Raw genomic sequence first — 20649 nt, forward strand, 5'->3', positions numbered from 1 at the left:
ATGCAGATTGGGTGTAATGAGGGCAGGGAGGCTCCGGGACAGGCAGCCCAGGGAAGCAATGGGTGCCCCATCCCAGGGGATGCTCAGCTGGAGGGGCTCTGAGTGCTGGCAGAGCTGTGGGTGCCCCACTGAGTGCAGGCACTGGGACAGACAGCCTTAACGGCCCCTTCCAACTGGAACACAGTCCTATGACTGAGCGCTTCCCATGACACACAGCATCCACCCGTCCCTCTCACCGCAACCATCAGACAAGATGCAGAGAGAAAACAGCAGTTCATTAGCTCTGTTTTTTGGGTTATGCTCGGGGGAAGAACCTCATTACAATTCCCCACGGAGAGAATAACGCAGCAAAGGAGTTCAGCACGAAGAAGGGGAGCCCGAGCAGCGAGGATGAGGGACCTGAGAGCACAGCTGCCCTCCTACCTGTGAAGGAACTTCTGGTAGGTCTGGCGGTAGGCAAAGCCTGCCCTTCGCACCCTGACGTTCTCCAGCAATCCCAGGTACTCCACCTGGTGCCTGCAGCGCTCCTCGTCAAACAGCTGGGGGGACTTCTTGTCGTTGGGCTTAATGCAGCGGACGTAATAGGGCTCCTAGAGGGACAGAGACAAGAACGAGTCCACAAAGCTGGCAAAGAGCGGCTGTCACTCTTCACAACCAATCTGCTTCGACCGCACTGGGGTTCGAAGTTGATTCAGTTCTTTCTCTCCATCGTCAGCCCTTGCCATGCTCCCAGCAGGGAGAGCAGCACGCCCCACAAAGGCTCCAAGCCTGATTTCTTAAAGGCAAAACTGTTCCTTATAACCGCACGGTCTTTTATTTTTCAAGGTCAAACAGAATGGAAATGGAGATCAGCGAGTTCAGAGAAGAACCAGAAAGACTGAAAACCCAGAAAATGTGACCCAGAGGAAATACTGCATCAGTTCAGAAGGGCTGAGCCACAAAACCATGCTGGTGACAGCACCTAACATCTTCCATCCTTAATGCACCTGAAATGTAAACACAAAGAGATGCAGCAGTTCTGGTTTGGGACAAAGAAGGCTTTAAGCACAATACAGAACAGCTCAAGTTGAACATCAGCAGAACAAGCATGGGAGCAGAATGCCTGTGGAGGGGAGGAAGCCCATCAGAGGAGAGGAGCAGACTGCACACACACACAGGGAAGGGGAGCAGCGCTGTCCTCAATCAGGACTGAACTCCAGGCATTCCCAAGGTCCCCTCCAGTCCTATTTTCTGTGATTTGTTGATGACTTCGTCCTATTTTCTGTGATTTCAGGTCACCGTCCTAAACTCAGGATAATATGAAAGGCCCAAAATTGCCATTTTCCTTTCAGTAATGCTGAACAAATGGGCTCATCCCCAAATAACCCAGCTAGCCCTGACACAACATGGAAGCACGCAGCGCTGACGTGAACACGAAGCCTGCACACACTAACAAATAGGAATGGGATGAATGACCACAGCCCCAGCACTGAGACGAGACTCTAAGAGGCCCTGGCACTGCCCACAGCGGTGGTGCCCCATCCCTCACTGTGCCCAGAGCCACGGATGGTGGGGGGCACACAGCCCATGGCAGGGACTGGGAGGGGGGGCTTCCATTCCAACCCAGCAGAGCTGTGATTCCATGGCTCAGCAATCCTTAAAGTCCCTCCAACACAACTGTGCTGTGATTCCATGGCCCTGGGATCTCTGAGGTCCCTCCAAAACAACCGTGCTGTGATTCCATGGCTCTACAATCTTTGAGGTCCTTTCCAACCCAACCCTACTCAACACAGCTCAACCCAACTCAACCATTCCATGTTTCTACAATCCCTAAGTTCCCTTCCAAGCCAAACCTACTCAACCCAACCCAACAATTCCATGGTTCTACAATCTTTAATGTCCCCTCCAACCCAACAGTGCCATGAACTCATGGTTTCTACAACCACTGAGGTCCTTCCCAACCCAACCCTGGTGTGGCTCCAGCACAGTCTTCACCTGGCTTCTCTTTTCAATTCCTCAAAAAACAAAGCAGTGTTGAGAGCACAGCCTCCCCAGGACCCAGAAGGTCCCTCCCAGCCCAAACCATTCCGTGCCACCAGACAGCCAAGGGACAGCCCTGTTCTGTGGGAGGTCTTCCCCCATGCACCTCCTTCTGCTGCAGTAATTTGGCACAGCCTGATCCTATTCTATTTGCTGTGCTAAAACACAACCTGACGGAACAATTTAATGCATGAATCTCTTAAAACTCTTCATCTTTTTAAGCTTTCTCCTGCAAATTGCTGAAGGCAACAAGGTTTCCAGGGGTCCTTGTTCCCTCAGCAGGCTCCAACCAGCTCTCAGGACATGCAATGTGTGTGGGTGACAACTTCTCCTCGGCTGTGCCGTGGGAATCTGGCTGTCAGCCATGCGTCAAACCGAAGGCAGGAGCAGTCCCAGATGAACTTCCAATCCACGAAGAGGCTCCATGCAGTCATGGCAGCTCTTAGCGAGGAGGAGGAGGAGTTTGCTGGACCTGCAGCCCGCGATTTGTGATCTCAAAACACATCTCTGCCCCCAGGGAAACGGCGCGAGTCCTTCATCAGACATCACAGCGTTTGGTTCGCAGCTATTTGTTATCACTGCAGAACCCCTCCGCTGCCACAGCTCTCTCTGCCGGGGCTGTCACTCATCTCTTTGTCATTCAAAGCCCCCATGCAAAAAGATTTACCCTTCACGACTTCCAAAGAGGAGCGAGTGTATGAGAGCTGATACAAAAGGCAGAAGTCGAGATGCTGCTCTCCTTTTGGAAAACAGGAATAGGAAGTTCCTGCACAGACAGGAGATCATCTATCAGCACAATTACAGTGTAATTAAAGCCTCTCAGCAATGACAGCTAGCAGGGTAAATTCTAAAGGAGATTATTCCACGCTCACAATCCCACCAGCCCCAGCTCTTCAGGGGGATAATTATGCAGCTCCCATTATTGCACAGGAGGCTGTCAAGCCCAGAGCCACGTTTTATAAATGGAAGACTGAAATACAGAGGCACAAAGGCCCGAGTTCTGAATGCTGCTCAGTTGTCTATCTGGAATTGATTTTTTTTTTAAATGAAGCAGAGTGATTTTTAGATATTAAAGTGTTTTTGCACCACGATCCTGCTTGGGTGAATTCTGTTCCATAGTTCAGAGCACGGTGGATGGGAGAAAGGACAGGACGTAGAATGGGCAATTTGAGCTGGTTGTCCCCAAGTGGTCATGGAGTGGCACTATGGCTTAGTAGAGATGAAGCCTGTCAAACCGGATGGGAGAGGGATGGACAAGAGATAAAGATGGAGTAAAAATAAAACAGGCAAAAGGAATTACAGAGAGGGGAAAAACAAAGGGGAAAAAGAAGGGAGAAAAGGAAAAAGAAGAAGAATTAAAACCAGGATGAATGTCCAGAGAGAGCTCCTCCAGAAGCTCATCATTTAGAGCCACGTCAGCCCCAGGGCTCCCAGAGTCAGCAGTGAGGGGAGGAAGAAAAGCCACTGCAACAAGTCATCACAGACAGAGCAGCACGGCCACAACTCCGTGCTGGGCAGCACAGCCCCACGAAGGCACGGAGCTCTGCTGCTCCTCACAGCCCCACGCTACAGCAGGACGCAGCAAAGCAGAACTGTCCAAGCCAAACACCCAGCTGCCATCGGAGCTCCGATGTCTGCAGAGTTCAAGGGTTGTTTCTGCTATTCTGCTCCTGCTCAATGAATTGGCATCTCTGAAGCCCCTGAACGATGGGTTTCAATAGTGCTGATGCTGCTGATAGAATTCATTCTACCAATGAATTCCTGGACTGCCATTCCGCCCCAGGACTGCAGCAACTGCACTGCTTGGCTCCCAGGTGACACAGCCCAAAGGAAGAAGCACAAAGTCCATCCTCAGGCCCCTTATCTATGCTGCATCTGCTTTTCTGGGCACACCAAAATTCAGAGCCTTTAAAGTAACGCAGATATGAAAACAAAGCTAACATGGAGTGAGGTCCAGATTCATACGGTGAAGGTATCCACAAATACCTCAATATCCAAAAATACCACAAATATATCCACAAATAGCTCAGTGCCAACTCTCAACCTGTGTGCAAAGGGAAGGACCTTCAGATGCCCTCCTGCAGGAGCACTGCCTGTGTCAGCCCTTAAAGCAAAGACTGAAGCCCAAGCTCATCCCCCCTGCTCCAGCCCTGTGCCATAGTGCAGGTTGGCCACAGCCACGACAGTCCTTGGCCTCTGAGTGCTGGGCAGGAGCCCTCGTTAACACCTCTGTTTAATGACAGTCTTCCCTTTCGTGGGATCCAAAACGCCCTGGATAATACAGCACTCTCCAATTAACTGCATTGCTCAACAGCAAATTTGGAAACATCCAACCTCCTAACCCCAAATCCTCAATGAAAATGTAGGGGAGGTATAAATACAAGGGGAATATTTGTCCCTAAGTCTCTAACTCTGCCTTGGAAACGATTCCCCATCCTCAGAGGCTTCCATTTGCGACAACAAACCAACCAAAGGTACTTGTTTCACATCAACCAGCCATCCTTCCACGAGGCATTCTGCCTCAGGATGGTGAATTCTGCCTCAGGATGGTGACGTGCAGCTTCAGCTCCTCATCCCCCACTGTGAGTTGCAGGAGTTGTTCCAGGCAGTCTCCTGATTGCTTTGCTCTTACAAACACAAAGGCCTGGGCTCATTTCTTCAAATAAACCAATGAAGTTTTCCCACGAGGATGAGCAGAAACGTCCCACCACGATGCCTGGAGGGCAGCCCTCCCCCCCAGAGCCCCCAGCCATTTCTGCCTGTTGCTCAGGACCCTCCATGCAGGTTTACTCCCTGTTGTTCACACAGGAGATAACGCGCCCTCACCTCGCTTTCAAATGAAACGCAAAGCAATGGAACAGCACACAACCCTCACACAAAGCAGTGCTCACCAGAGCAATACTTCCTGCTAAAAACTTCATTATTCAGAAAAATAAAAAGTTTCACTTCTCGCCATCTCACACAAAGAGAAAAGAAGGAAATCACACTGAATTTTCAACGAAGATATTTAGCATTGAGAGACAGAAAAAAAATAATCTCCATGCTGTGAAACTACATCCTCTGGGCCCTCTGCCAGAAGAGCTTTGTTATTTATTTGACACAATAATTATTACCCCCCAAAGAGGGAGGCTCGACTGCAAGTGAAGGGGACACAACACAATCCAGCTCCTTTGTGCAGGGATGGCTGACAAGCGTCCCAGGAGCTCCTCACAGCTGCCCACTGCCACAATCAAAGCTCATCTCCACTGATGAGCTTGGCTCTGTGACAGACAGCAGTGACAGGAAGCTGACAGCTGTCTGTAGACGAGCACAAGTGGAGTCAATTTCCAATGGAAGCATTTACCTTTGATGCCAGGTTGTCCACCAGCGCAATCATGGAGTTCTTGAAGAGGGTAGCAGCTGTCAGAGGTCGCTTGGTGACCTCTGTGATGCTCAGTTTACCTTCGGGCCACATCATCTTCAGCACAGGATTAGAGCTAAAAGGCAAAGCTAAAGCTAAAAGAGCTAAAAGGCTTTAATTGCACGGAGCAACAGAAGGGCCCTAAGTGCTCCATTCAGCTCAACACTCAGCAGGGTGCCCAGATGTCCTTGCCACCCAAGTCAAACCAACACAACAAAATCTCTTTTGCTTTTGAGCAACGCTCAGGCTCACAGCACTTGATTCCAAGCTGTATTCCTGTGCAAAGGGGGACGTGGCTCAGTGGCTGCACTGGTGGGCGCTGGGACTGGATGATCTTAGAGGTCTTTTCCAGCCTTGGTGGTTCTATGATTCTGCAATTGACACCCTTGATATATATATGAATTACTTCATCTATTTGAGCTGACATTTTCTGGAAGCTGAGGTGAAACAGCCATGATGGATGGCAAGAGATCTGGAATAGACTGGAACAGCTTTGTGGAGCCCCTCTAGATACAGATTTTGGTAGCACCTCACACACACCTGTCAAAGGCAACTTCCACTCGTCAGTATTTACAGCAAGTGACCGCGTGCTTTAGAGCTGTCATGGCACAGCACATACGAGACCAACTCCATATATTTGCTCATTTTTCCCATCACCCCAAACCTCTCTTTCAAAACGTGGGCTTCCAGTTGGGGCCAACATCTCTGCTGCTGATCAAACGCTGCTCAGTTGCTCTCTCACAGAAGGGAGATCAGTAGTGGCACCTCCACTCCTGGTCAAAGGCACGGTGCTCATCTCTGCACAGCAACCCTGACTGCAGTGAGGTGGGACCAACAAACCCTGCACAACCTGTGCAGCTGAACGCTAGTTTCTCATAGCATCCACTCTACAGAAAGGGATCCAGACAGAGCAGACTTAAGTTCACCTCCTTAATGGTTTTATTCCTACCTGTTATACATGAGGCGCTTGAAGTCTTGAAATAAAGTGTCCTTGTTTTTGTCAATAAATCCAGAGACTGAGTAACTGCAAAAAGGAAAACAGCGTTAATGCCAGATTCGAGAGCCACACTCATGACTTCTGCCTTCAACATTTCCACATCTCAGTTTTCCTTCAGAAAATTTCCCACCAGTCACTGGCAGCGCTGAAGCTCAGCCTCTAATAAAGAACCTGGGACTGTTTTTCTCCTTGGCAGAATGCTTTGGAATCAGCAATGTCTGTCAGCAACCACTCAGCAAAGACTCCAGAATGAATGGCACCCAATACAACCACCTTGGTTACCTTTATAAATCAAAGGTAAATTTAATCCTAAGGCAAAAGGTAAAACAATAAACCAAAAAAACCTACATCGCTTCCTTCCCAACTCCTCTTTCTGCCCTGTCATCCTAAACCACATCATTTCAGTGACTGCAGACAGTGGCCACCTGTTGGAAGCTTTCTAACACTGTCCCCGCTGCTCCTCACTGCTGTCACACCTGCACATTTCAGGCCCAGAACACTTCCCAGCTGCATGGGGCAGATTCCCTGCACTGCTGGGTTAGTTTTACCACCGCCCTGCCTTCTGAGCCAGCTCACATTGGTTTGAGAATTCCAAGCCAGAGAGTTGTATAATCACACCAACAGATGCCTAAATGAGGTTTGATTAGCTCTCTACAGCTTCTTTGTATTGCCATGGTAGGCTTTGCTTTTTCCTGAAGCATTGCTTTCCCGTTCACATTCTCCTTCTGTTTCAGTTCCAAATTCATATTCTGTACAGCCACCAGCTTCAGATTTAATTGATAAGCGACTGCTGCACTCCGCAATTCTGTACGGCAGCTTCACAGCGGCAGCACTGAATCAGAGCACCCTGCCACATCAAAGCTGAAGACAGAAATAGAAGGCACAGCTGAAAGAAACTCACATCACATCTCCAGCATAGTGCTTGATTCGGAAGTCTCTGTCGAACTCCAGGGTTTTGTCAGTCGCACAGAGCTGCAAGAAATTCCACACACATTAAAACGCCGCCCTTGGACAAACAGCTCAGAGCTGCAGGCCGATAGAGGAGGTGTGGGAGCACAGCCACAATGGAACGAAGCAAATGTTGCTACCCAGCAGGGTGCACTCAGCTGTGCAGGCTGCTCCGTGACAGCTCACCAACGTGGGAGATGCCAGCAAGTGCTGAACACCATGCTGGACTCATTAAAAGAGCCGTAATGAACTTCACACGGACTGGGCAAATCAGCAGAAATCATTGGGAAAAAAGCAGAATAGCACTGAGCAGCAGCGATAGAGCTGACAGCCTTCTTGGATTCCCATGGGCACCGAGGGTTCCTATGGGCCCTACAGGTTTCCTTGAGTATTTAAGCTTCTGAGAAGGACTGGAGAAAGGGGCACAAGTGCTGCAGAGATGGGAAATGGATAACAGCAGAGTCAAACCTTGGGCTTTTGGGAAACTCTAGGAGTATGTGGGCTGTGGAACTCCTTGTCACATTGAAAAGAACCCACAGCCCTCATGCAGGAGGACTGCAGATGGATGGAGGCTGGGAGCAGTTTTCTTGCGTTTCACATCTCAGAGCTGCAGGGGCTGCAAGGGACCACTGCAGTGCCCCACTGCAACCCCAGGGCTTTCAGCCTTCCCTGCAAGGGAGATGCTCCAGGCCTGGCTGGTCTTTGTAGCTCTCTGTTCTCTCCGTTCAGCCTTCACTGCTGCCCAGTAGCTTGGAAGATGAAGAGTCAAGAGGACAAGAACAGACCTTCTCACACCCTGACCTTCACAGCCAGTTTGCTGAGGCTGACACTCATCACTTCTCTAACTCTAACCTTCCTCTAACAGAAGATTCTGGAATTCATTCACTCTCACTGCACTCAATGCTACGAAATTACAACATAATTTAAAAAGAAAAATCAGAAGTTAAAGACGTTGAGAAAATGAACCTTTGATGTTGAGAAGTACATTCACAACAGCCAGCACACATCTAGACCAGCACGACAGGGTTGTCAAGGTTGGAAAGACCACTGATGCCACCAAATCCAACCACCAGCCCCCCCCCACCACATCACCCAGTGTGACATCTCCCCTTTCCTTGAGCACCCCAGGGATGCTGCTCCCACCACCACCCTGGCAGCAGTGGCAGCACGCCTCTAAAACCTTCCTGAGAATGAATTTTTCCTCCTACTGCAAATACTGGGCAATTCAGAGAAGGACCCTTCCTTTAGGGATGTAATTTTGGCCACAAATATTCACAGTGGGAATATTTACCAGGATTTTTCCCGGCGTGTTTGGCTTTCACCAGGACAACCAAGCAGACAGCAGATCAGACATGCAGTAGGCAAACTAGGACACTACTATTTAGGGCACAGCAGCCCCTTAGAGCTTATCCACACGGAGCCAGTGTGCAACACGCTCTGCAGGGGAGCAGTGAGGCATTAACTCAGGCTGAAAGATGGGAGCTGCTCCCGCAGCATAACAGCACACGTCCTTTAACTCTTCAGGAACAGCTCTGCCCTGCACTGGGCTTTGTGGTACCCGGGCAGAACTACTGCAGTCCATGAAAGTGAAATCAAGTCCTCTGTGTCAACGCAGACTGGAAGAGGACAGCTTGGAGAGCTCAGCTTTCACACTGCCCTCCTCTATGGGATAAGGGCTCACCGAGGAAGATGTCTTAAATAACCTAAAGGACAAAGGCACGAGAGCGGGAGCAATAATTATGATGCTGAGAATTTTATGGGTCGATTTTTTCCAAGGCTCTATTGATTCAAGCGAGGAATTAGCAAGCCGGGAAGATACATCATGTCCTCCATAAACATTATTTATAGCAGCATTCCTCCTCTGCCTTCAGCTCAGTGCAAACAGCCTCCTGACAAGGCCCCCCCCGCTGAGCAATGCTGCAGTGGGATGCACACACATCATGCATGTATTTCATGTTCCCTGTACCACACAGGGACTCACGAAGGGCACTTCAGGAAAGTCACATCTGGAAGAAAAACTGATGATTTTCTGTTCTTCCCAGCCTCGGCTGAACCGAAGCACAGCCAGAGCCGCTCTGTGCGCTCAGCCTCCCCGGAGGCAGCCTTCAGCACATTTCTTACACAACCATGCTAATTCTGTATTTCTGACCTACATAAAACACCACACACGGGTGGGAGGGAGGAGGGGGGGGCAGCATCCTGAATAATGCATTTCCAACAGCGATTCTCAGCAGAGAGACATCAATATATTAAACTGCACTTCATAAATAAATGACATTTGATTACTCAGTGCCAATTCTCAGATGAACCAGGCTGGTGAGCACGTTTTCATTACGCTGCCAAGCAAGGAACGAAGCCCTTTAATTCACAATGCAAACAAAGCAAGCCGAGTAGCCTGGCAGACCATAGGCACAAGTGGAGATGAGCACATTTTGCAGCCAATGACAACGGCACAACAACCCGCAGCGCTGCAATAAGGCAGAAGTGTGAATAATTCCCTGCCACTCAGTATTACGGCAGCCTGGGAAGAATCCCACGTGAGCCGCAGCGATGCCTCCATTGGTCCTCAATGACATCATGAGATGCCAGGGCACAGCCGCAGCAGCTCCTACGATCCGAATGACAGCGGCGTGCATCGGACATCCTCGAGCTCCCTCTGCTGGGTGCAGGCCGCTCGGGGCGCACTGGGATGGCTGATTTCTGCAGCCGAGAGCTGCTCCTCCGCATTTAATTTCATACCTCGTGGTCACGATTCGACCCTGAGTCCCTCTGTTCTGTTATGTCTAAGCAATAGAAAAGGCATCGCAAAGGAGCACGAGGCTGCAGAGTACCTTTCTGCTGGAGAAATGCGCGTGCTTCCCCAGCTTGCTGTTCAGAGCCTCCAGGAACATCTCATCTGTCACCTTGCCAACGTTCATGCAGGCGTCGTCCAGGATGGCAATGATCCCTTTGTGCTGCTGCTCCACCAGGTCCACAATCACCTGGTTGTTAAAGTAATCGATCTGGAAAAGCCAGAAGCGGAGGGGTAGCTGTGATTTGCCCGGCACGAGAGCACCCACGTTACCCACTGATGGAATGGCACCCAGCACCCGTGGGACGGCTTCTCCCACTGCCAGATTCCAGAAAGCACCACTGGTGTGGACACGGATGTCCCGCTGCCTTCAAGAGGAGCCTGCTCCAGGATCCACCTTAGACCTGGTGCCGGTCCACCAACCCCTCCCCTGCCAAATCACTCACATGCTTCCAGGGAATGCCCTCCCGCTGGTACTCCTCCTGCTCCTGCTTCAGAACCAGCTGAATGAAGAGCTGCTGCAGCTTCTCGTTGCAGTAATTAATGCAAAATTGTTCAAAACTGCAGAAACGTCAGGAAAAAAAAAAAAAAAAAAAAAAAAGGTGAGTTTTCTCACTTGGGAAAGGAGCAGCACTGTGCTCCAACAACGTGTCACCTGTTGTTGTCAAATATCTCAAAGCCGTAGATATCCAGGACGCCAATGACCGTGTTCTTCCCATGCACCGTCGTGTCGTAGTTCTTCACCTCAATCACGTCGTTGATGTGCGTCACAATCCAGCAGAAGAGGCGCTCGTAAATGGCCTGCCAGGAAGCAAACATTGAGGGCCTTCCTAACGTCACCCATTCCACACCCACACCTTTTGATTTCTTAGCAAAGGGAGGACAACTGCCACCCCTGTGCTACCAGCCTCCCACCTTTCCACCACAAACGACAGCACTTTGTTTCCACGCAGTCCTAAAGGCTGCTCCTCCACCCTATACCCATTGAATTTAACTGCTGAGGAAGTTGAGAATCCTATTTCCCAAAACATTCAGCCCTATACAGCACTAAAAATGCACAGTGATGAAAGACAACTCCATAGTGAATGTCTTCCACAGGCATGGCCGCTCTGATCCACCTCAACCAACAGCAGCGTGTTCCACTGTTATATGAGATCAGGTGAAGAAAAAGGAGATTCCAGCTCACTTTTGCAAAGGCATCTCTGCCATAGGTGGCTTCCTGCTCAGTGTGCTGCTTGTCGATGACATCCCGGCCCGTAGCGACAGTCCGGAACAGAAGGGCCTTTTCCACCAGCTCAGATTTTGTCGACAGCAGGTCTGCAATGTTGGACACAGCCTTGCTGTTCTCTATCAGGGGCGTATCGCCATCCACGGAAAACTTCAAGTTCCCCTGCAAGAAGTAGCAAGAAAGTTAGATTTCTCAATCATTTTTGTTAATATGAAACAGAGGAGCCCATCTTTTATCTGCCATTCAAGCCAGAACAATCTCTCACCACATCAGAAGGGTTGGCCTGCACACTCACACGCTTCCACAGTCAGCGGAAGCAGCAGAGCCTGACCCAGAGCAAAGAATCCCCGCTCAGAGCTCAGCTGAACTTGTGGAAATCAAATCACAACAAAGACTTTGGGCAGTTGAATTCCTGTCCCAAGATTCTGAACCGCAGCCTCACCCCCGCGGGCAGAGAACTTTACCAAGTGAAGAATGACTGCCACGATTTTGTAGACAGTCTGAATCTCCTCTTGCTTGAAGCCTATCACCTTCATGGCATCAGCAACTGCCTTGAACTCAGCACCATCGTTGATGGAACACTGCAGGAAGGAGATGTTTGGGACATGAATTGAGAAAGCAAGGGGGAGCAGTTTTAAAGTGAGACAGGGGAGGTTTGGGTTGGATATGAGGAGGACATTTTTCCCCCAGAGGGTGGTGAGGCACTGGAACAGGTTGCCCAAGGAGGCTGTGGATGCCCCATCCCTGCAGGCATTCAAGGCCAGGCTGGATGTGGCTCTGGGCAGCCTGGTCTGCTGGTTGGCGACCTGCACACAGCAGGGGGTTGGAGCTGGATGAGCGCTGTGGTCCTTTGCAACCCAGGCCATTCTGTGATTCTATGATTCAAAGACTCTGCAGCCCACAGCAAACAGAGAGGTAATGCAGTATTTTTCGGATGCAAAAAATTGCTCTGAGATCGACTGATCCCAATGCCATGCTGTACACCTGCATATCCCACTGCTTTCCCAGTGGAATTTAAAGTGGAAGGGCAGAGGCTGCTCATAAAACACAGAACAAACAGTGCAGTCACAGACGCCACGAGTACTGCTCAGCACAGACAGCACATTTGTGGCCTTTTCTCTTTTCTGTGGAGTGTGCCACAGAGTTGTAGGGCTTGGAAGGGACCTCTGGAGAACAATGAGCCCCAGCATGCAGTCATCTCCAAAGTCCAGAGCTCTGCCACAAACACCATTACAGTGTCGCCTTCCCATAACACTGCTCCCCACTTCTGCAAGCTCAGCAGTGATTCAAACATTTAAGAAGCCTTTACAACTTTAAGACAAGTCTCCTGCCACTCACCTTGAGCTGTGCTCCAGGAGAGATGTAGCTGTATGCAGATGCATCCTTCTGCAGATGTAGGGAGCGCAGCATCTGGTCAGACCCCCCCTGGAGGAGCTGTGTTTGAAGGAAATCAAACAGAAATCAAAAAGGTGAATCAAAATAAAGAAAATCCTTCATTTTTTCCACAGTAAATCTACCTTTTTTTGTAATAGACAAGTTCTTTTTCTTATTTACCTGCTTGCCAAGCAAAACCATAAAAACATGCCATGTGAGAATAAAGGTTACAGTAATAGGTTGACCACTTCCCCCAAAGGACACATGAGGGAATTGCTGTACAGAGTGGAAGACATTAAAAAGAACTCAAAGAAATAAAGAAAGCAAACTTGGTGTCATAAAATTGCTTCCATATGAAGTAAAGGCCTCGAGAGAACACAGAGGGGTTAGGCGGATTACAAACAACAGTAGCCAAAGTCCAGCACTCTGCCACACCTGCCTGGTTACTCTCAAGTTTGCAGATGTATCAGCATGGGACTGGAGATGGAAAAGAGAAACCTCCCCATGCTCTTCCCCTCTTCACACCACTACACAGGATCAGCTGCAACAGGGGAACCCTCTGCAAAACACACAGGGTGCGAAAGCTCTACCTGCCTGCCTGCATGTCTGGGACCCGACTGGATACCAACCTGGTAAAAAGAGTGAAAGCTCCGCTCTCCTGGCTGCTGCACGATCACACGAGACTGCAGGGAGAGAGAACAGCAGGTGGGTATTTCTGCATCTGGATGCTGAGCACTGGAAGCAAAGCTCAGCTGAGCACAGGCAGAACAGCTCCAAACCAACCTCCTGCTGCACCAAGGCCATGCTGAGCGCTGCCAGCGAGGCGCAGCCACAAGCTTTCATCAAAAGAGCAGAGCAGTGCTTCTGAGGCACGCAGCGGCCAACAACTGAGCTCACCTTTTCCAGCAAGTAGTTGTTGATGTGGCCACCGATTGGGTCTCCTTTGAAGTCGAAGTTGATGTCCATGTACTTCCCAAAGCGGCTGGAATTGTCGTTACGGTTCGTTTTGGCGTTGCCAAAGGCCTCCAACACACAGTTGGATTTCAGCAGGATGTTCTTCACTCTTTAGTACAGATAAAAGAGAAGAGGATGAGCTCTGTACCCAAACCACAGAACTTTTTTGCAAGCATCTATAGAGATGTGAGCAACAGCAGAGATGCTCTTTGGTTTTGTATTCAGGTAGGTGTGTAAAACATCAGCAACTCCCCAGGAAATCAGCTGGGAGCTCCTGGTACTGCTCCTCAGAGCTGAGCAAAGGGGAACCAACGATCCCACTGCAAACAGCAGCAATCAAAGCACAGCTCCTTTACACAGACAAGTGTTGGAGGTAATTTCTTGACGTCTTTCACCAACATTGGGACAAAAAGAACTCAAAATAGATACTCAATCTGTTTCAGTAGAAAGCCATTTTCTTTAGGAGTGACAGACACATTGCAGTTCAGGAGTAGCAGACCCTAAAGGACACAGAAATGCCCCTAGTGCTTAATGTTCTATTCTCATTCACATATTTCAGGCAAGTTGCCACTGGAAATGTGATTTTGAGATGCTGGTTCAACTTTGGAAGTTTGAAGGCTTGAGTTCTTCCTCACTTTTCTATGGGTTGTTAGCAAGCAATATTGCAAAACTGCCAGAAGAAAAATTGTGTCTGAAGAAAATGCTGCCAGATCAGCATGCAAGTAGGAGATTGTCAGTAAGACAGAAAGAGACCCAGGGACAAAGCCAGGACCCCTTTGCAGAGCCCTTACCTTTCCACCTCCGCCCTCTGCCCCGGGTTGGTGATGGCTGCAATGTACTGCATGATGTACTTGCTGGCTTCTGTTTTCCCAGCCCCGCTTTCACCTGAGGGCACAGAAAAGGGACAACAGACTGAAAATACCAAAGTGCATCACTGAGCAGCACCCCAATCCTACCATGATGATGTCTGGGGCTTTTTGGTTTTGTTCGTTAAAGCAAGTTTATTTGTGCCTGCTGCTGCTGCTGCGCGGTTTGATGTAAGGTTTCCCAGGTCGGCACAGAGCATCAAAAGGAATATTGTGAGAGGAGAAGGACTGGCAGCAGCAGAGCTGGGAAATGCAGCACAAGGGGCCACTGTTCAGCACATATCTCAGCTTTTCAGAGCCGGGGACATCAAGGAAACGGAGTGCCAGGATCCAGATAGCGACCATTCATGGCACAGACTGCGCTCCTGCTGTCAGCACCGTGATGCACAAACAGCCTGAACAGAGAACAAAGCGCTGAGCAGCCATCAGAGGGCAGAGATCAGCACTTCTCCGGGGTGACACTTCACACCGCTCAACCTTCTGCACGCAGAAATGACCAATGTCAGTGACACATCCACTGGCGAGGCTGAGCCAGCCGCTGGCAAACCTGCTGCTGGCTGGTCTTGAAGGTCCCCTCCAACCCAAGCCGTTCTGTGACTCTACGACACCAGCCCTTGGGTCAGGTAAGCGTTCACCATAAGGAAGAGCTCTCAGCTCACCCGAAATCACAATGCAGGTGTCCTTCGACCTCCTCTTCATCGCTTTGTACGCGGCGTCAGCGATGGCAAAGAGGTGGGGTGGCCTCTCGTAGAGCTCCCGGCCCTTGTACTGCTCGATCGTGTCCCGCCCGTAGATGTTCAGGTTCTTGTAAGGGTTCATGGAAACCACCACTTCTCCAATAAAGGTGTAGATCCGTCCTTTTTCAAACCTGGTTGAGGCAAAAAGGGAGAAAGATCAGGAGAAATTCAGCACGTTTTCCAAGTGGGCTGCCATTAACTCATCAGTGCGTGGAGTACAGCCAGCTGCAGCAGCATGGCCCATGCTGACCCAGCTCTCCATGGAAAAAGGAGTACGACCCAGCAGCTCAGAATCTCACCCTGCACGAAGGAAATCTCTACTGCTGTTCCACTTACAGACGCACAGTGGATCAGATTACTGCCACACCAACAGACTGACTTTGAGGACAGCAAAGTTCTGGCTCACCAGCACACACAAGCTGGCTTCAGGCATCACCAGGTGTCTCTGCTTCCATCAGTACGCTAACAAAAACAATTCTGAGATTTAATTCTTATCATTGGCACTAAGCAAGGACGAGTGAGACGAGCGGTGTATTTAAGCCTCACGACATTAGATGGCACCATCACACCTCTGCAGGCGAGGAGGTGCAGCACAAACACCAGCAATGCTCGACTGAATTTATCACCACCCCCACGTGGTGACAGCTGTGACATCCTCTACCATCCACCCGAGGTTCTCTGCAGGGTCGTGGGACGCTTTGGGTGTAGCAGGTGTGACAACCTCGAGAAAGGCAATCCAGGCACCAGCACTCCACGTTCTCAAAGCCACGCTGCCTTCAGCTCCAAAGTACTTACATGGAAAGTTACAAGAACTGCAAAAGCTCTGTTTGTTCCCGCAGTCCCAATCCGCACTTCCCAAAACTTCACAAGTAAAGTTTTTCACATTTCTGAGATAAGCTGCTTGGAAGCTACCAAAAATGTATTAGAAAAGAGAAGGCAATAACAATTAGCATTACCAACTGCAGCACAGCAGCTCTTCCCAAACTACTGCTACAGAAAGGATGGGTAACACACAAGCAACAGAGGCTTATGGCACAGCCCCGCAGCTGGAGGGTGCACGGTAGAGGGAGGAGGAGGAGGATGGAGTGACAGCATTGTGGACAAATGGAGGGCGGCTGCTGTGGCTGCCTGCAGTTGTGCGAGGCCTCTGGCACGGCCCTGCACCACGTCCCCATCTCTGCGCTGGAGAAAGATGGGATGTGAGCTGCACCAAGGGCTGGCTGGATGGCTGCAGCCACAGGGCTGCACTCAGTGGATCCACGCGCAGCTGCCCCAGGGGCCGTATTCGGTGCTGTTCAATGCCTTCATCAGTGACACAGAGCCGGGATCGGTGCACCTCAGCTGCTGCAGGGGACGCCGAGCTGAGCGGTGCAGCCACTATGAGAGGAGGAAGGGAAGCCGTGCAGAGGGACCTGGACAGGCTGCAGAACTGGGCACACGAGAGCTCAGCGAGGTCCAACACGGCCAGGTGCAGGGTGTCAAGCTGGGGCCAACCGAGCCCTGCCCACAGCACCGGGATGGGAGCAGACGAGCTTTAAGGTCCCCTCCAACCGAAGGCACTCCGTGTCTCCCTGAGGAGAGGTTCCCTGCGGGCTGGCAGAAGTGCATCTCAGCCAGTGTGACTCTCAGCAACACTCCTGCTCACCTCCTGCTCCCTCCTCCCCACTGCCCAGCACTGAGGCTCCCCAGTGCTGTGATCCGAAGCTCCCAAGCCGCCCCTCGCTGCTGATAAAGCCGCTTTTCATCCGCCGGCTGCGGCAGCCAAGAACAGCAGCGGCTGTTTTCCTACCGCATTGCTCTGCTCTGAGCCCTGCTTTGCTTCGCCCGAGGAGAACTCGTGAAAACTTAAGCAAACTTAAGCTGCCCGAGGTGTGAGCAGCATTTGTGTTTGTTTCTGCTGCAAGGAGGGGTCGCTCAGCAGAGCAGAGGGGCTCTTCGGGTGCCCCAACATCCACTCAGCAGCGGGATTTTTACTGAAAGCCACGCACAGAACATGTGTTGAGAGGAAGAGCTGCCCTGCTCCTGGGAGCTGACACTTCCAGGGTCAGGCCCCTTTTGTGCACATCACCACAACCCCATCCTGCTGCACGGCGAGGCCGAGGAGGAGAACTGACCTTTCCACTTATTAACTCAGCACCTCAGAACCAACCCGCAGCGAGGGGACAGGTTGCAGCTGTATACACGCAGACGTCCCACCTTCGTGTCTAATTGCCACTGGAAAACATCACACAGATCAGAGCTGAAGCAGAAATCTTCGCCACCAGAGAGCACTCACATTAAGGGCTTCTCCCACCTGACAAACACTGCAGTCAAAAATAAAACTGCTCTGACCGAGGAAATGATGCAACTTGAAATGCACTCAGTACAAATAAAGAAAAGAGTTAGCTGGCAAGGCTGGGAACCCATTCTGCAAAACAACATCTGCAGAATGCAGACAGTCCAGCAAAGGCACCCTACCATGAGAGCAGACACCGCCATCCACATTACGTGGGGAATTCTTCATTAATCATTGACTTGGCAACTCCTCTGCTCTTCAGGTGTTTATGCACAGTGATGAGATCCCCTCTCAGCCCTCTCTTCACTGGGTTGGACAGCCCCACATCCCTCCGATCTGGCTGTTCCCCAGATCCCTGCCATCTGTGCAGCCCTGTGCTGCAGGTAACCCCTGCCTGCCCGGCACCGGGGAGCCCAGCACTGAACACAGACACGGCTTCCCCAGGGCACAGCAGAGGAGAGATCACCTCCCCCTCCCTGCTGGCTGTGCACAACGCACTCCCGGGCCCCCTTGCCTATCCTGGCCTCCAGGGCATGCTGCTGGCTCATGGCCAACCCCTGGCCACCAGAACTCCCAGGTCCTTCTGCTACAAACCCCTCCTGGTTTGGGTTACCCCCCCATGGCAGCTCTTTGCTATTTCCTACCACCCAACACATGTAACATCCTATTTCTGCAGGCTTTGACTCCATTCTCACAGCACACGCAGGAAGATGTCAATTAAAACCTGTTTCACTAAGAGATGTAAGCGCACAGTCGAGGATGGGCTGCTGAGGGTCTTGAAGCTGAGTGCTGGTGGTGAAACTGCATTTACCTGGACTTAAATGCTACTCAGACAAGCGTGCCTTTCAGTGACACCAGGTCTGCCTGCTGGGCGTTCACTGCTGCTTGAAGCCTTGCTCAGGTAACCCTGAGCAGATATCAGACAGGGAAGAATGCTTTCAGCTCCTTCACAAAACTGTTCACAAACTGCATGACAGCCAGTCGCCCTGGTCAGAAGAGGGCTCAGACAAACAGGGCTTGTGTTGGCAGAAGCAGAGCTGAAATATTTTTACTGCAGCTGAAAAACAGACCAAGGAACTGCCCAGCGTTACCTCCTTGCTCTCAGAAAACAAACCCAGCCTGTTGCGATGCTCGCTGGGCATGTCTGCAATGTTTTCATCCAGAAAAACTGCAATTTAAGCTTATTTAATGGGCAGGTGAATTTTTTTTTCTTGCAGCTGTCCCGCATGGACTCGGTTTTTACATGCTGCCAGCTTCACAAAATAGGAAATGCCATTCAGTGTGCATTCTGCACCACTCCTTTCCTGTCGGGAGGGAGCAGGGAGGGCAGGCTGAGGAATACTCCATTCATCTGCACTCTTCACTTCAAGAACCCTTCGTCGTGACATCGCCATTGTTTGAAATAAAACAGTGCACCAGGAGCTGCGGTGCCACGTCGTCCCAGCAAAGCCACGCTCAGGAAGACAGCTGTAAGCTGAGCAGACTCAGCCCAGCACAGCTGACCCGCAGGTCACAGCTCTGCGAGTCCCAGGGTTGGGGCAGGGGAAAGGGAAGGTGGGTGCTGACCTGGCTGCAATGAATGCTGAACGAGGGCTGGGGCCAAGGAACGTCGCCGAAACGGAATACTGAAATCCCTCTCCTGAAGTATGAAGTCAAAATACTGACCTTGCACTGAGAAACTGCCAAACCACTAAACACAGGAGTCACTGAGCCCTGGCTGCTGCGTGCGTCAGCGGGATGAGCTGCCTCTCCTGCAGCAGGGAAGCGCTGCGCTCTCCTCTTACAGCTAGAAGCAGAGCAGAAGGCACAAGCAGACCTGAAGCAGACAACACGAGAGAGGGCTTCTGACAAGCTTTCGGGCAGAACACAACGCCTGGGATTCCTTCTCCCATCCACACCTGGGGAAGCTGCTGCTGAGCACAGGCAGAGGAGCTCGCTGCTGGTTTCTCTGCAGAGAGCACCAAAACACACTTTTCCACGTTAAAAGTTTGATTTAGACCACATGAAATCCCAGTGCAATAATTACATGGCTCTGCTCTGAGCCCTGAACGACCCCGAGGCTGAATTATCCCAGGATTCTGTATCTAACCAAGAACGAGGCAGAGGACAGCAATGCAACTGCATGGTCCATAGCCTCTAATAGCTGTCAAACAGCAGCTCAACACTTAAAGCATATTAAAGGAAAAAGGGGAGGGGGACAAGGTGAAAAAGAGGAAGCACAAACATCTGGTAGGTTCTTCCATCTGCTCCCATCCCAGGTGACGTCAGCCACAGCTGTGCAGCGTCCTCCAAGAGAACCAACTGAACTGCATGAGAGCCTTCAGAGCACTGCGCAGCAGGGCAGGCTGATGCAGCCCCTCTGCCTACACTGGTAGGTGAGCACCATCCTGCCAGGGAGCATCAAACATCCCAATGTTTGTGCAAAAAAAGAGGAGGAAGGGAATGGACTCAGCCTGGCAACCATAGACTTGAAACTGGAAGTGCTGTGTCGGGAGAGCAGGATCTGGGCAGAACAGCTCAGTGGAGGCAGCAAGGAGCAGTGAGGGGCATCGTGCAAATGATAGGCACCAAATTCTGCCCTGCTTCAGCAGCGTGTGAGCTCCGCAATGCAGGTTTGTGGGAGCAGCGTCCATGCAAAGGCGCTTCTAACCACCACGCTTCCTTCCAAGGCTGCAAATGGAGCTGTAAAGTCCTGCAACGCATCACAAAACGGCAGCAAAGCAAAGGCTGTGGGGCCACCTCAGCTCCCACTTGTTCCACAGGCTGAGGTGCCAAGCTTCAATCGGAGCATTTCACAAGGACCTGCAGCCAGCCACGAGCTGCTGACACTCAGATGCTCCATTGTTCTGTTGCAAAGAGATATTCTGCATCTGCTAAAGCCGTGCCCGGGGATGCTGCTGGATGCTCCTGAATGCAGCATTGTGCACACAGCACTCAGAACCCCCGAGTCATCTGCACACTGCTGGGAGAGCAGTGGGACAGCACGGGGCTCAGTGCCACCAAGCCCACATGAAGGGGAGGAGAAGGCAGGGGAGGAGAAGGCAGGGGAGGAGAAGGCAG

The 20649-nt window shown here is 51.0% G+C and overlaps 1 protein-coding gene across 2 annotated transcripts in view; it reads right to left on the reverse strand.

Moving 5' to 3' along the window:
• MYO1D (myosin ID) overlaps window positions 1–20649 on the reverse strand; it is a 69751-nt gene that overhangs the window by 38647 nt on the left and 10455 nt on the right. For both annotated transcript variants that reach the window (XM_042832243.1, XM_042832244.1), the window contains exons 2-15: window positions 15237–15445; window positions 14503–14596; window positions 13655–13820; window positions 13387–13440; window positions 12722–12817; window positions 11848–11964; window positions 11342–11545; window positions 10811–10956; window positions 10602–10716; window positions 10196–10366; window positions 7318–7388; window positions 6369–6443; window positions 5363–5495; window positions 424–590 (exon numbers count right to left, since the gene is read on the reverse strand). In XM_042832243.1, the coding sequence (XP_042688177.1) occupies window positions 424–590; window positions 5363–5495; window positions 6369–6443; window positions 7318–7388; window positions 10196–10366; window positions 10602–10716; window positions 10811–10956; window positions 11342–11545; window positions 11848–11964; window positions 12722–12817; window positions 13387–13440; window positions 13655–13820; window positions 14503–14596; window positions 15237–15445 (1818 nt within the window). The remainder of the gene's footprint in view (window positions 1–423; window positions 591–5362; window positions 5496–6368; window positions 6444–7317; window positions 7389–10195; window positions 10367–10601; window positions 10717–10810; window positions 10957–11341; window positions 11546–11847; window positions 11965–12721; window positions 12818–13386; window positions 13441–13654; window positions 13821–14502; window positions 14597–15236; window positions 15446–20649) is intronic.

The sequence above is a fragment of the Centrocercus urophasianus genome, unplaced genomic scaffold (genome assembly GCF_019232065.1).
Source record: "Centrocercus urophasianus isolate 14NV4802_14NV808 unplaced genomic scaffold, USGS_Curo_1.0 seq_378, whole genome shotgun sequence".
Taxonomy (NCBI): domain Eukaryota; kingdom Metazoa; phylum Chordata; class Aves; order Galliformes; family Phasianidae; genus Centrocercus; species Centrocercus urophasianus.